General features: G+C 50.8%; 4 protein-coding genes across 6 annotated transcripts; all 4 read left to right on the top strand.

The window, feature by feature from the left end:
• Positions 1-1931: 1931 nt before the first annotated feature.
• Positions 1932-2726, top strand: H310_09680 (hypothetical protein). The gene is made up of 2 exons (XM_008875829.1): positions 1932-1985; positions 2040-2726. Exon 2 carries the CDS (start codon positions 2041-2043, stop codon positions 2350-2352), a length of 312 nt encoding a protein of 103 aa, XP_008874051.1. The 5' UTR covers positions 1932-1985; position 2040; the 3' UTR covers positions 2353-2726.
• Positions 2727-3949: 1223 nt separating this feature from the next.
• On the top strand, positions 3950-4390 carry H310_09679 (hypothetical protein; the record flags this gene model as incomplete). The annotated part of the gene is made up of 1 exon (XM_008875828.1): positions 3950-4390. The coding sequence occupies one exon, from the start codon at positions 3950-3952 to the stop codon at positions 4388-4390; it is 441 nt and encodes a 146-aa protein (XP_008874050.1).
• Positions 4391-9490: 5100 nt separating this feature from the next.
• Positions 9491-9988, top strand: H310_09678 (hypothetical protein). Its single transcript, XM_008875827.1, has one exon. It carries the CDS (start codon positions 9505-9507, stop codon positions 9841-9843), a length of 339 nt encoding a protein of 112 aa, XP_008874049.1. The 5' UTR covers positions 9491-9504; the 3' UTR covers positions 9844-9988.
• Positions 9989-11700: 1712 nt separating this feature from the next.
• H310_09677 (hypothetical protein) lies at positions 11701-13067 on the top strand. 3 transcript variants are annotated; one of them, XM_008875824.1, is made up of 3 exons: positions 11701-12808; positions 12858-12907; positions 12953-13067. In XM_008875824.1, the coding sequence occupies exons 1-2, from the start codon at positions 12102-12104 to the stop codon at positions 12901-12903; spliced, it is 753 nt and encodes a 250-aa protein (XP_008874046.1). In that variant the 5' UTR covers positions 11701-12101; the 3' UTR covers positions 12904-12907; positions 12953-13067. The 3 variants fall into 3 exon arrangements, with proteins under 3 accessions (XP_008874046.1, XP_008874048.1, XP_008874047.1); XM_008875826.1 differs by having other exon boundaries at positions 12858-13067; XM_008875825.1 differs by having other exon boundaries at positions 11701-13067.
• The last annotated feature ends 423 nt before the right edge of the window (positions 13068-13490 follow it).

Raw genomic sequence — 13490 nt, 5'->3', positions numbered from 1 at the left:
TGATACAGCGAAGGATTGCCGATGGGGTTGAAGTGCCTTGTGGGGTATCCAATCTCTCGTCCACAATGGCTCCCTCTCAGAAACGGTTTGATTTACTGGAAGTATTAACTAGTTGTGAATGTACTAGTAGTACTTTTAACTGGGTCGCAACAAGTTGGTCGCGAACATTCATCAACGTCGATATTTCAAAATTCCGACCAATAAGAACGCAGACGTCATCAGCTGAAAAAGTGCAATGCAATAAAGTTTCCAGCAATACTCAACGTCGATATAATATTACCTTATACAAATATCAAGATATTTCACAAGTACCACGGGGGAAGGATTTCCGTCGTTCCCTGTACATGTTTACATGTTGAATCGATTTTCATGAGAACATTGATTTACAGTAGGTGTGTGTTTCAAAAAAATTTATATGTATTAACCAATTCTCAAGAACAAGAGCGTGATGTGGCTGGGGGAGCGAGCTACCGTCAAGTATATTTCGTTTTAGGTGGGTGATATTTCACAACCAAACAACATCAAGGGTCAAGTGAAGATAATTCCTTTAGGTATACAAAAATCAAAGTATCGATGGGGCAGTGACGACTCCAAATGATATAAAGGTTCGGGCATGTATAAATAAAAAAAAGCTACTTCTATTCACACAATTTATATTTTCAATGAATAACATACAATTTTCAAAACCAAAATCTGATATATTTTTAAACATCACTGCAATCCACGTCATCTGTGGGATCAATGGTTGCGTCAACAGCACAGCTTGAAACAAAGTCCGTCAACACATCGCCAGGCACGAACTTTTCGTGGCATTCTTCGCTCCGCAAACGTCGCCAAAGCTGCATCACCGTCCGCTTGAGGGTCTTGACCACATCGCGTTCGCGCCCAAATAGAGAGCTGATAGCGCTTCTTGAAACCTTTCAGCCACGACCAGCTTGCGGAGAACTCGTTCTCGACCAGGCCAGCGTCGATGGCAGTTTCCAAGGCCATGATTCGAATCATCTGTGGTGTCACTGGCACTCCGTCTTTGCGCATATTCTTGACCCACAGAGATATTTGCTCTTCGAATTCCCTTGGTAGTGTTGTCGCCGTACCAAGCACACAATTGGTTGGACGTACACAATTGGTTGGACGTACTTGGATTAGTTGCTTTATTCCTAATATGGTCACGCTGTTTGCTCCATCCATATACTTTCTTACGGGTACTGTCGAGCTTTGAGCCATGAACGTGAGGAAAGTGTCTTGCCAGAGTCGCAGCCATGCCGCACTCGTCAAAGCTGTCTATGACGACTTGCTTCATCTTGTAGGACAATTGAACGTTGCGGTGCTTCTTGGGGAGCTTCTTGGGACCATATTTGAAAGCTGGACGACCCCGAGGCTTGTTAAATGGCGTTCCGTCCATTCTGCAAGACGTACAATGGCGTTTGTGGCTCAACGGAGATCACATCAAAAGCACGCGCGTTTTACCTCTTAACATTAATGTTACCTCTATAAATAACACTCACATAGGAATTAAAGGATATATTAGGTATAGGAGTTCATTTGGCCGTCAAAGGATAACCTGTTGAACTTGTTATTGTAGCTTGCCTGGAAATTTTGAAGTACACAGTAACCTAAAAGGAATTAACCACCTAAAACGAAATATACAATACAGTAATCCCGATGATTCCAACTCTACTTCAGGAAAAACCATGTCTGTAAACGGCCGGTCGATGTACAGTGCGCGCCAGGAGGTTAACGCCACCCTGTATTTCTCAGTGAAAATCCCGCCAATCACTAGCACGGATCCTCTGAATACACCATTCAATTCAGCATGATTGGCGGAGTCTGTACATAGAATTTTAAGTCATTTAGGCAATCAGATCGCCCACAATGACATGAAACATGTTTTGGAACCGCGCCAAGGAATTAAAGCCACTTCACATTTTCGTCGCTTGTGAACGCTACAGTCTAGCCACTGCTTATTGACTTGTGTCACTTGCATGGTAGTCCTTACTGAACACTGTGAACATGGATATATAACTCTATCTATGCTGTAGCATGGGTAACGTTGCCCAACTTACGCCTGCCGAGCACGGCGCCATCTTGGCGTTTCATAAGGCCGGTTACTCCAACCGGGTGACGGCACGCGATATTGGTCGCTCCAAGGATGTTTTACGATGCTTTCTGCGCGACCCTGACGGCTACTGCACGAAGTACAAAGGCATGAAGCCCAAGGTTCTGGTGGGCTCTGCTGGTCGCCACTTCCTCCGCAAGGCTTCCAAGCAAGGGACGTCTGCAAGAATCCTTAAGACGTCCCTGGATTTGGAGGCCTCGCTGAGGACGAGCGCCTGCAACACAGCTAGACGATGAAATACGAGAAGCGCAAGCACACTTCACGGCTCCAAGCAAGGCACGTCAAGGCCCGACTGGAGTACGCCCAGCGCCACCTCCGAGAGTCCACCCATTTCACTGAAATCATCTGGTACGACGAGAAGAAGTTCAACCTCGACGGACCGGATGGGTTTCAGTGCTATTGGCATGACCTGCGCAAGGAGCCCGATCTAGTGTCTGCATGACCATGTTGTCCGAAACACAGAATTATGGGGTGGCTTTAACCTCCTGGCGCGCACTGTATCACGTTCGAATTGATCAAGGCTTGTGAACCAAGTTCATCCTAGATAAGGAGTACGACAACTTGATAAGTCACCAACTATTTAAAGTATAATGAACATTTCAAATCACGTACGAATTGATGGTGATCCACTGATTATTATAAGGGGCGATAGCGTTGGCCAACATGTGGGGCTCAAACAACCACACAAGTGCGGTTGACACGCACGCAGCACCACCAACAGTGTACCAACTACCAAAAATGAGTCGCTCCAGTAAGGTAGAGTCAAAAACGCCGCAAGTCGGGAGGGGGGTTGTGAGGAATGAGCGGTCCATTCCAAGATCAACCGCCTTGATTGTCGTCGAATAGAGTTTGACGGGGCTGGGTGGAAAGTAGGCACAGTTCTATTTCCAATAGAGTCTGAAGGATCGTCGCGCAAGTTGTCCACGTGTAGACCACATCGTGGTATTTCTCGTTTCACCGACCAGTCTCTAGAGGGGATGGCAGGTCGACGTAGAGGCTGGCCGTCCATCTCGCGTTGTTGGAACAATAGCAAGCTCTGAAACACTTGACAACCAACCCCCAACCTCTGAAAGATTGCCACATCTCTTGTATCCATCAATAATATGAGAATTTAGCGCGCTCCGTCCACATTCACAGCGCGAAACAACCGCACGAGAACTCGAGCTTGAAAGCGCGCATTAATATGCTGTGGACGAGGAACGATCGTAGGCCAGCCCCGCGTCTCTTTTTCAAGACACATGTAACCAAGGAATAATGTAACCCATACCTATCACCCGGTAAAGCTTCGTCGCAGTGTGCACTGACACCACCAGGGGCCTACTGTCGCTGGCCTCTACCACGCCTCGTGTGGCATCGCTCTTGTGTGTCCCAATAAACCATATGAGTGAAGTGAATTTTTCGAGAGGACGCTTTTCAGCCTCGCGAGGTGCGCTGAGCATTTCCCAGTTAGCGTTTCTTGTAATGAGTCCAACGTTGTGCTTTTTACCTGGCCTGGCGCACCGCATGCTCGGCACGGCTTGGAGCATGCAGGAAGCAAGTTCATTTTTCCAAAGGATATCCGCAAGGCCACACAAAGCGCTGTGCTGCGCACATCGTCGGACGGGACGGCCAGAACTTGGCCTGGTTACAAGGATGGTTATGCTCCTTCGATGAGATCACCTCTGTCACGCATGAATGCATGTCCTATTTTCCATGTGTCTCATTGAGATACGGGCCATACGTTCGCCTAGGTTAACGGCGTCCCAGGATGAAACGCTGTCGCAGCGATCGGAAGCAAACCCCCCTTGTGGCGACCCCCTCGACTTCACTGTTGAATTTGCGCCGCGGCGAACCATGTCCCCAGCTACGTGTGTCTTTTATGGCTGCCGCCACCCCGTCGAAAGGGGAATGAGCAAGTGTTCGCATCACCGCAACCGCGCGCCGTGTTCCGCACTGCAGTGCCACAATCAAGCGTATGCCCGAGGTCGATGCGTGCGCCATGGGGCTCGAAAAAAGTGCCCAATCCCAGGTTGTACTAGCTACCGCCGCGCCAGTGGACTTTGCCTCGGTCATACAGCTACGCATTCCGCACAAGCGAAAGCTCGCCACCTTAATCTGCCTCCGTCCACTCAGCCAAACACCACGCCACCTGCTGCTACCGAAGCTGTTGACGCCGAGTGGGTGCTTGGGCTGGAGCCGATGGACTTTAAACTGCCGCCGTCGCCATCCTGGAACGCCCTCGATAGCGTCGACCTGGCCATCATACATATCCTCTTGCAAGACACCGTGGCGTAGAAGAGTTTAGATTTTGTCTGATAACCTAGCAGTGTAATTGGATGTTTGTGCTGTTTGAATCAACGTGGAAGCCCTTAGTTTGGTGCCAACGAGATGAACTATCTCGATATTGCTCAGTCAGACAACGCATTCGACACTGTTCAGTGCGCGCTGATACGGCTCCGCATAGGGAATTGAAGCACTGATTGTAAGGGCGGCGCTAAAGAGGACTGCCTCGTCACGCAAGGTTGGAGGGCAATGTTCTGACCAGGGTGTGCATAGTTCTTCATTTCAGTTTGACCCAACAGCGGTTGCACACCCGCAGCATTTCGTGACCTGGGTAAACGTCACATCCACAAGGCGACTGCAGTGGGAGGCAAGAGCAGCTTCAGTGGAGTTTGCGAGGTTGCCCTTTGGTGGAGACAGATTACGAGCTCAGCTTAGAGGTCAATGGACGGACGATCACCATCTCCAGATACATAGAGTCTTATGATCGCAGCAGTGCTCTCACGGGCATTGCAGACGTTGCTTCGACCACCTCAGCACAATAGGTGCCAACCTATTCATCGGAGCGGAGTACATACTTACGCAGCACACTAGGGGTAAATGTGTCATTCTCACATACTGGTGGGCAAAGTCATGGAATTCTGTGACAGTCGGCAGGACCTCCGTCGTGGTCAAATTCTTGATGTCTGTTGGTCGTGTATCGAGGGCCATCCTTTGCGTCTCTAGTACTATTGCTGTGATCGCTACGCATTTTAGTTTGACATCAAATGCTGCTGCAGTGTTTCAACGTCTGCGTCGCGTCTGGTGGAAGTAGACGAACCACTCCACGAAAGCCACAATCCTTGAGGTGATTGTTTGTCCCGCGTTGAGAGTATTCAGTCTCGAGTAGTATGCAGGCTGCGCCAAGGCACTCGTTTGCCGATCCGTCGTTCTTACCCCTACTGATGAAACAGCTCCGCCCTCGCGATGTCTTCGCATCTTGTGGAAAGGATAATGTTTGGGTTTCGTGTCACCCCGCAATTCTTCGAAGCAGTCCTGCCCGTCGCTTTGATTTTCCACAACGACGTGCCGGAATGCCCATCCATCGACTTCGACCATTATTAACAAGGCTGGTCTTGTAGCACGAGAGGCGCAGCGGTGACGCGCGAGTCCGAATTTGGAGGATCAGCTGCGGAAGTTGCAGCAACAGGCTGTCGAACAGCTATTGTTCTGTCGTCGTCACGAGAATCGCAAGCGGTGGTGACTGGCCTCAAGTAGACGCTGGAATCCCTCGCAACAACACTCGCGACCTTGCCGCCACCATACAAATACGTCTTGTGGACTTGGGTAATGCATGAATTCGGCCGGCCGTGTGCAAATCCATGGCACTTCGCCGCGAGCACTCACGATGGAATGATCGGATCTTTTTCCTCACGGGCTCCCTCGCGGCTCCGTCTGTTGACACCGTACAATATCACCCCAGCGTCGGTGGGGACGTCACTGCGTTTCTGTGCAAGGGGCTTCGCACAAACATGTAAGAAGTCGTCGAAAGTCTGCAGTCCTCGACTATATCAACACTTGAGCAACAAAATCTTATTTTAACCAATGGACATTTCGTGTAGCCACGACAAAGACCATGATATGATACAATTGTCGTTTGAATTGTTTGAAAATAACCTTGAACAATCTATTCACGACGACTTTCATCAAAACCAGTTTTGAGGATTTATTTCAAAATTTGCTATAGTACCTCTGCGTGATTCTTCAATCTGGATATATTGTAGGAAATACAATTTATGAAGCTATTTTACACAATGGCGGCGACGTCACCAATGTGCCACGAGATCAATTCCCAGAATCTACAGTCTACGCCAGTTGGTAAGGCGAGTTTTCCCGCGCTCGATATCGTCAAAAGCGTCAAAAAGACATCCTTAAAAGTATCGCAATAGAACGTAATTACAAACTAATTTTGTTTAAATGATTCCACATCTCCTTGCACGGCACGTTGTCATCTGAACTAAACGGTGCGGTCGAGTCCTTGCCCAAGACCGCCACTTGTGTTTTCTAGCCTTTGGATGTGGACGTCACGGGGTCTGACACGAGCAAGTTGCGATTTATGTGGCTCCACGTGGTACCAGGGGTGCCAAGGGTAGATATGCGCCTGGCCATGATCACACACATGATATGCAGCGTAGGAAGAGATACCAATTTCACTCGTACGTCGTCGTTCATTGAGAAGGAAATTCCTGGAGAGCCTAATCAACACTCACAAGGATTGATTCCACAGCAATTGAACTTCGTCGTGGAATCAAGTCTTGTCGTCGTTGTCGAAAATAGGATTATTTTGTCCAATCAACCTCAAGTACCACTCGTGGCCACCAGTTTAACCAAACCCATCAAAACAAAATTAGTACGAATGCATACGTCAAGGCAACGATGTGCCACTGGGTGGATTTTTCTGTCGTGCGGTGCCTATCAGCGCGCATTCACATGCCGTGTGTCGTGCCAGGCTTCAAACGCCCCCGGTCGTATCGTCCCGTTGGGGGGATGTGTGACAAACCTGTCATCGCGTACGCGGGGGGCGCGTCATTCTCAGGCAGCTCCTTCGGAAGGCGCTGGCCACTTGGTCGGTTCGCGGCAGGGGACTTGACTCAAACGACCCCTTTGCAACCATGGTGGCTGGACCCACATTCTATATTTAGTTGGCGATGATATGACATTCCGCCTCGTTGCTTCATCAGTCATCACATTTTGAAATATCCCCCGTTATGGCGAAATGCATCTTTTTTGATTGCCCGCACCCAGTCGTGCAACACGGGAGCTCCAAGTGCATTGTTCACCACAGTCGCACGCCGTGCTCGACACCAAAGTGCCGCAACCAAGCGTACGCGCGCGGCCGCTGCGTCCGACACGGTGCGAGGAAGTTTTGCCTGTTGGACGGATGCAAGCATTACCGTCGTGCGGGGGGCTACTGCGCGCGCCACACAACCGCTTTGCGCGCCAACACGCTTGCATTGAATCAACCCCACACTACCTCCACGAGCCCCCACGTGAACCCAAAGTGTAGCAATGCGCTCGCGTACGCCGCCCCACCGTCGTGTAGGGAGACGCTTGACGCCGAATCGGCGGCAATCCAAGCCCTCCTCATGGAGTTGAATTTTGCCATGCTCACAACCGACAGCAACTTGGGAACTGAATGCACAACGCTGCTAGTGACTAGGTGATACTGCTGCAGAGCAAGGTATAAAATATGTATGGCATTTCATGTGGATATGCATTCCTGCATACATGCCGCCTAAGTGCTGTATGATTGAGTTCTCCAATTCATATCGTTATGCCTCTCTCTCGGCCAAGCACGAATGCGTGTGTTTGGAATAAACGCCAACGGTGCTGCATGACAAGATCGTAAAATCTGAAGTTGAACATACGTTTTGGCGCGTCAATGGACATGCACGTTGCTCTGTCTTGCCCGTACGTCGAACGAGCAGACGCCCGACATTGCTCGGGCCTACGCTGGGTCGTGCCACATGCGTTCGCGCACGTGGGTCTGGAGACTGGGGCAGACGATTGTCGATCGTGGTGCGGACCTCTTTCAAGGCGCTGGATTGTTCTCGTTCGAGGGTCGAATCTGGCCAGCGCATGCAGGGGTGACATGGACACCGATCACGCATGTCACGCTGTGTTGAACCGTGGTTCAACAAGAAGATGCGTTTTTCTGCAGCACATCCCAGCCGATCGACGAGAAGTGAAACGACAAGGAATGGGATCGGTCGACTGTCCCAGGCCCCCATCTGAACGCATGAGCGCTGGGGGAGACCTTCCAGACCGTAGGCTCGCCCGCTTTTGCACCAGCTCGAGGTCGAGCCAACATGGCGTATGGCTCGTCGTATGGCCGATTGAAGTGACGGCCACATTTGCATCTCGCAGAGGAGAGAGTGTAGACTGGTGGCGTGCAGAGGGCATGGCAGACAAAACAGCCAATTGGTGCAGAGTAGCTACATATCACGTGAGAGCCTCGTTACGCTCTTTGGCATTGTTGCGTGTGCAACTCTACCGACGTTCGTTTGGCGTAATGGTGCTGTCCAGTCGCCCGAAGCGTAGCCTGTCATGTTGCATTGCGCTCGCACAACCAAACACGACTAACTTTTCATGCAAGAGGACCGCTCGAACCGGGGCATGTCCAATCCACCATGCATAAGACCACTCCAGCATTTGATTCGAACGTCAAGGCTCAATCGAGCCCAAAGTGTCGATTTGCAGCTCTGCCTGTCCACCACGAAACAAAGACGAACTCCCACATTTTGGCGCAACTCGGCACATTGGTGCATTCTAAACGTGTACATACGTATAAGTGAAGTCGCCTGCTCTAACGAGGTCCGATTTCCACCGGATGCACTACTGGAGCCTTTCCGTGCCTGAAAGTTGAGGCTTGTAGCGCAGCCGAGCAGTGCATGGCTCACGTAAAAAGGAACCCACCATATACGATCAGCCATGGCATTGTCTTACAGTGAACCCGGAAAAAGTCGACACCCCCAACTAAACCGACCACCTCTAAAACATGATCTGTTGTAAAAATATTCTGCAACCTGTATACTTCAATATCACTTCATAATTGCCATTCTTTTTGACCAATTGCAGTGCAGATACAAGAATAACTTTGATTGACTGGCTGAAATACTTCTAGTTATAGTCAATCAAGATGGGCTAACTCATGTAATTTAAATAGATTAATTTTATTTGTCCTCCATGCATTTTCAGGAGAAAACCACGACGACTTTTCCGGGTTCACTGTACTGTGCTGTTGTATACTATGTGGATATGTCCGATGAAGAATTAACGAGTTTACACGTTATCGGGAGGTTGATTCAACCTACAGCACTTGGACTTGATGGCGTGCGACCGGTGATGACGAGTCAAACGAGACGACATGAATAAGTTCAACGGTGGGACTTTTAAGATACAGCTCCAAAATTGTGTTGCACTTTGCAGCCCTTGATTGCGTTGGTCCAGCACATTGGCAGCCTTTCACACTAAATAGCCACTCGTAACGCGCAAACCATTCGATCGCTTTGTTTTGGAAACGGTCGCGGTTTCACGTGAAAGGTCGCGAAATGCCTGTTCACAGCCATTCCCACATTTTTCTTGGACAAATGCGAAGCGGTGTCCCAATCTCCGCATTTGTGCTTGCTCCATGCGTGCTGGTTGCATTGGCGCAGACAACGACTACGATTGAGCCGATTGCAGCAACGAGCACGCGCCCACGCTTCAAGACAACGACCGGCGATGACCAAACAGGGATAGCCCCCATTCCAGTCGCCACCCAAGTCGAGTCGAAGTCGTTCAGTATTGGAGTGGCCTTTGCCATCGGCATCAGCGTATTCATCTTGTTTGTCGTGCTGGCGTTGTTGCGTGCGGTGTTCATCCATCGAAAAGATCAAACAACTGAAACAACAAATGGCAACTACTCCAAGCTGGAAGACTCCAAGTAAACACGATATACACTACTTGAGCACCGTTCGACCGCAAAATTGGGCACGTTGTCACTCTAAGCAAAGCCTTGACATGTTCTCGGCGACAAGGACCGATTCTCGAGCACTTTTTTCCGATAATATCAATGAACTTTGAATAATTCCATCCATGACGAGCACAATCAACGAGAGTAGGTTTATCCCGTCGGTCTGTGCGGGTTTTTAACAAAGCGGACGAAAGCGAAATTGCTGGGTATCACCCACACAAGAATCTCACCCACACTGAGAGAAGCAAGAATGTCACAAGAAGCAAGCGATTCGCATGTGGCAACGTCAGCAAACCAGTCTTCTGTGCATTGCGCCAACATAATTCGAATCACCTCGACAAGTTGCTTTTCTTGGTAGAGGGACTCGCCGTCGTCGTGTGACATACGATATGGGAGAAGCCTGACTTGGCTTCTGAACCAAATCCCCCATCACTGTCAGCACCTTTGTGTTGTTGTCGATGGCTGCCGCTTTCACGCGGAAAACTCAATCAAATCGGGCCAAAAACAAACCTCCCCACATCCCGCGAAGTACGCATATTACAGCGTACTGCAGTCATGTCCCAAGTGGCGCACCAAAAAAAATACGATGCCCGTGGGAATGCGCCCCCAACTTCGAGCTGTATTCTCAAGCATGACACGGCAGCGTATCGCGCACACAGACAATTTGAGCACCCATCAACCTGCCCTCTTGTCCCAGGTCGCGATGTGGTGTCGATACCTGGTTCCAGTGAGTCGGTGGAATTCGAGAGAGAGATTCGACGCACACACGCAGCACGACCCCGTTTGGTTTCGATGGATCGCGAACCTGATATGACAATTCTTATTGCTTCAATCGCATTGGAACGAATGAAAGCTCAAGGGTGAGGGATCGAGGGAATGTGCAGAGTGTCGCGTCTGCGGTGGTGTTGGAGCCTTCCATGGCGCAAGGCAAGCCGTCGTGTGCCACAGATTCTGCTGCACGCAAGGTGGCAGTTGACATCACGTTCGGTCAACAGGTTGTCCACGAATCGTTCGTTGGTCGAACTTCCTGTGACATGTTGGCAGCGATTGCGTGCAAAGATTTCGTTGCATGGGTACACTACAAAACTGACATTCCATGCAACGGAATGTCGCTATGCTGTCGTCTGGGGTATCGATGCTCGGATGCACACAAACACTTTTCACGATGCATGGGACCTTACCCCGGTTCAGGGTTTCGCGTGCGAGTCGGTAGCAACGGGTCCGAGTGGCGATGGGCTGGTGTCTTGCCATTCCAACCTTGTGGCCACGTACTTGTCGCATGTGAGACAAGTACATTCGGAGACACTCCAAAAAATTCTGACGATGTTACAGTCCATTTGTCCACGAAAGGTGAGCCCGACTCGGTTCGTTGAATGAAGCGAGCTTGTCGACTGGAACACTAAGCGTTGACAACCCAGGACGGGTGATTCACGGAAACACTTGTCCTGCATGAACGACAGGCAATTGCAATCATTTTGTTGGCCGGCGCACCACGGACGCCCGTGCAACCACCCATCAACGCGAGGACACATTTGTTCCCATCTACACTACCACGGACGCCTGTGCAACCCACCCATCAATGCATGGAGTGATTTATGTAGCTGCGATATGCACTGAAGTGTCTCACCGACGGCCTGGGTGGAATTTGCATATATGTTGTACCTCTACTTGGCTATCACCACGTTTTCTCTTACCTTATGTATACCACCATGATGCCATACGAATGCTGACATTTAAGCGGGACCATACAAATTTCAAATCAAGTTGCTACGGCTGCTGTGAGACAATTCTCGTCCACTCATGCATGTGCAGCGCCGTCATTGTCCAATCTGCCCCGACCCCCGCATCAGCCCTCGGGGCCGAAAAGACAGCTCCAACACCGCCGCGAAGCCATCTTCATCCCGATGAGGTGCATGTCGCTTTGTCAATGCCCTTTGGCCTCTTGTGCTTCGCCCATGCTCGTGCGTGCCCGCGCGATCCGGCGAGCTTCGGGATTCCAACATGCCAATGGGCAAACTGCACCGAACTGTTCCAATGTGAGTACACGTCACAGCGGACCAATCAAAACGAACGACGGGCGAGAATATTCGGATAAACTTGGCTTTATACGGATTACGAATGTCTCAACCTGAGGCGCCTGGGACATGCGAGTTGGCATCATGACACTTTCAACATGGCAGTGTTCAATTTCAACGGTCTCTGCCATCGACGCAGCGCGCGATCTTCTTCAAGATGACGTCCTCGCCTTCTTCCGCCCTAGCCACGTGTGTGTTCAAGGACTGCTCGCAGCCGGTCCACTCCAGTTGCCCCACCAGGTCCAAGTGCCTCTTCCACCGGAATAGGTCCCGGTGCGAAGCGCCAGATTGCTCCAACCAGGCATACGCTCGCAACCGGTGTGTTCGCCACGGCGCGAAACAATCGTGTGTCGCGGACGGTTGCACTCAGAATCGCCGTCTCGGCCTCTACTGTTCCAAGCACGCCGACGCAAACAGCAAGAAGCGCTGTAGTGTCCACGGATGCGACAAACTCCCCCACGCCAGGGGTCTCTGTGTGCGCCACGGCGGAGGACGGCTGTGCAAAGCACCCGATTGCGCGTCGCACGCGCGCATTGGCCTACTATGCGCGCGTCACTTTCACGGCCTCACGTCGCCATCCACATCGCCGCGCTCGACGAGGGCAACGACGTCGGCCACCAGCAGGTGCACATCTAACAGCACGACAGATGCAACTTTCTCGCCTTCGTTGCACCTTTCCACACTCACGGACCTCACTGTCACGATGGGCATGCCTGACACACTGGACTGGGCGATCCTGTCCGACCTTGTCTCCGATTCCAACGTCCACACGACCACCTCCGCCGCCTCCAACCAACTCAACACCCCCAAGTGCTGGGGTGATGCCGCGCACTCGCAGAAAGACCCACAGCCTCACAACACCACGTACGCCGACGACTTCGAGTTCTGGGAGACTGTTTTACGCGTCGTGCAGTAGGTCTCTCCACGATTGGGATTCAATATTTAACGAAACTCGATGAAATTGTACGGATACATGTTATGCGGATGCCCTCTGATGCTTACTAGTAGTAGGCTATAGTATGCAGGTATTAAGGCCCTGGTGTCGGAAGCGTTCATGTCCATGCACATTCATGTCCAGACTTTTGATTGGTTAATTATCCGGTCATCCGGACTCTGTTCATGCTCATTTTGGAGTGAAATGGGCGTGGACCAATTGTCCAGCCCGTTCCTGTCTTGCATCACGAAAAGTCTGGATGGCGCATCCACACGCTGCCGCGGTTGTTGCCGTGGCGGCAGTTGTGTCCGCGATATCTCTTGCAGTCTCAATGGTGGCGTCTACATCTCGTCGGGCCAAGTACAACATACTGACACTAAGGAACGTGGACTTCGAGCGCATGCAAACTGACCCGTGCTACAACCAGTGGTTCGTAAACAACGTCCGCTGCTCCCAGCAAACCTTCAGTGCTCTGGTGTCACTACTGCGAGGGTACATGCCGCACAAGCAACGCTGCTACAATCATTCATTCGCAAAGAAGGTGGCGATGCTCCTCTTCTTCCTGGGGACCGAGGGTGGCTACCGAGAAACCGCAGCGGCCATGGGAATGTC

This window comes from Aphanomyces invadans (genome assembly GCF_000520115.1).
Source record: "Aphanomyces invadans strain NJM9701 unplaced genomic scaffold supercont1.22, whole genome shotgun sequence".
Classification (NCBI taxonomy): domain Eukaryota; phylum Oomycota; class Saprolegniomycetes; order Saprolegniales; family Verrucalvaceae; genus Aphanomyces; species Aphanomyces invadans.
Note: the sequence above shows the minus strand (reverse complement) of the source record. Positions and strands in the feature narration are given on the sequence as shown.

Coding starts and splice junctions, on each gene's coding strand:
- H310_09680 (XM_008875829.1), top strand. CDS start 2,041: ATGGGTAACGTTGCCCAACTTACGCCTGCCGAGCACGGCGCCATCTTG.
- H310_09678 (XM_008875827.1), top strand. CDS start 9,505: ATGCGAAGCGGTGTCCCAATCTCCGCATTTGTGCTTGCTCCATGCGTG.
- H310_09677 (XM_008875825.1), top strand. CDS start 12,102: ATGACGTCCTCGCCTTCTTCCGCCCTAGCCACGTGTGTGTTCAAGGAC.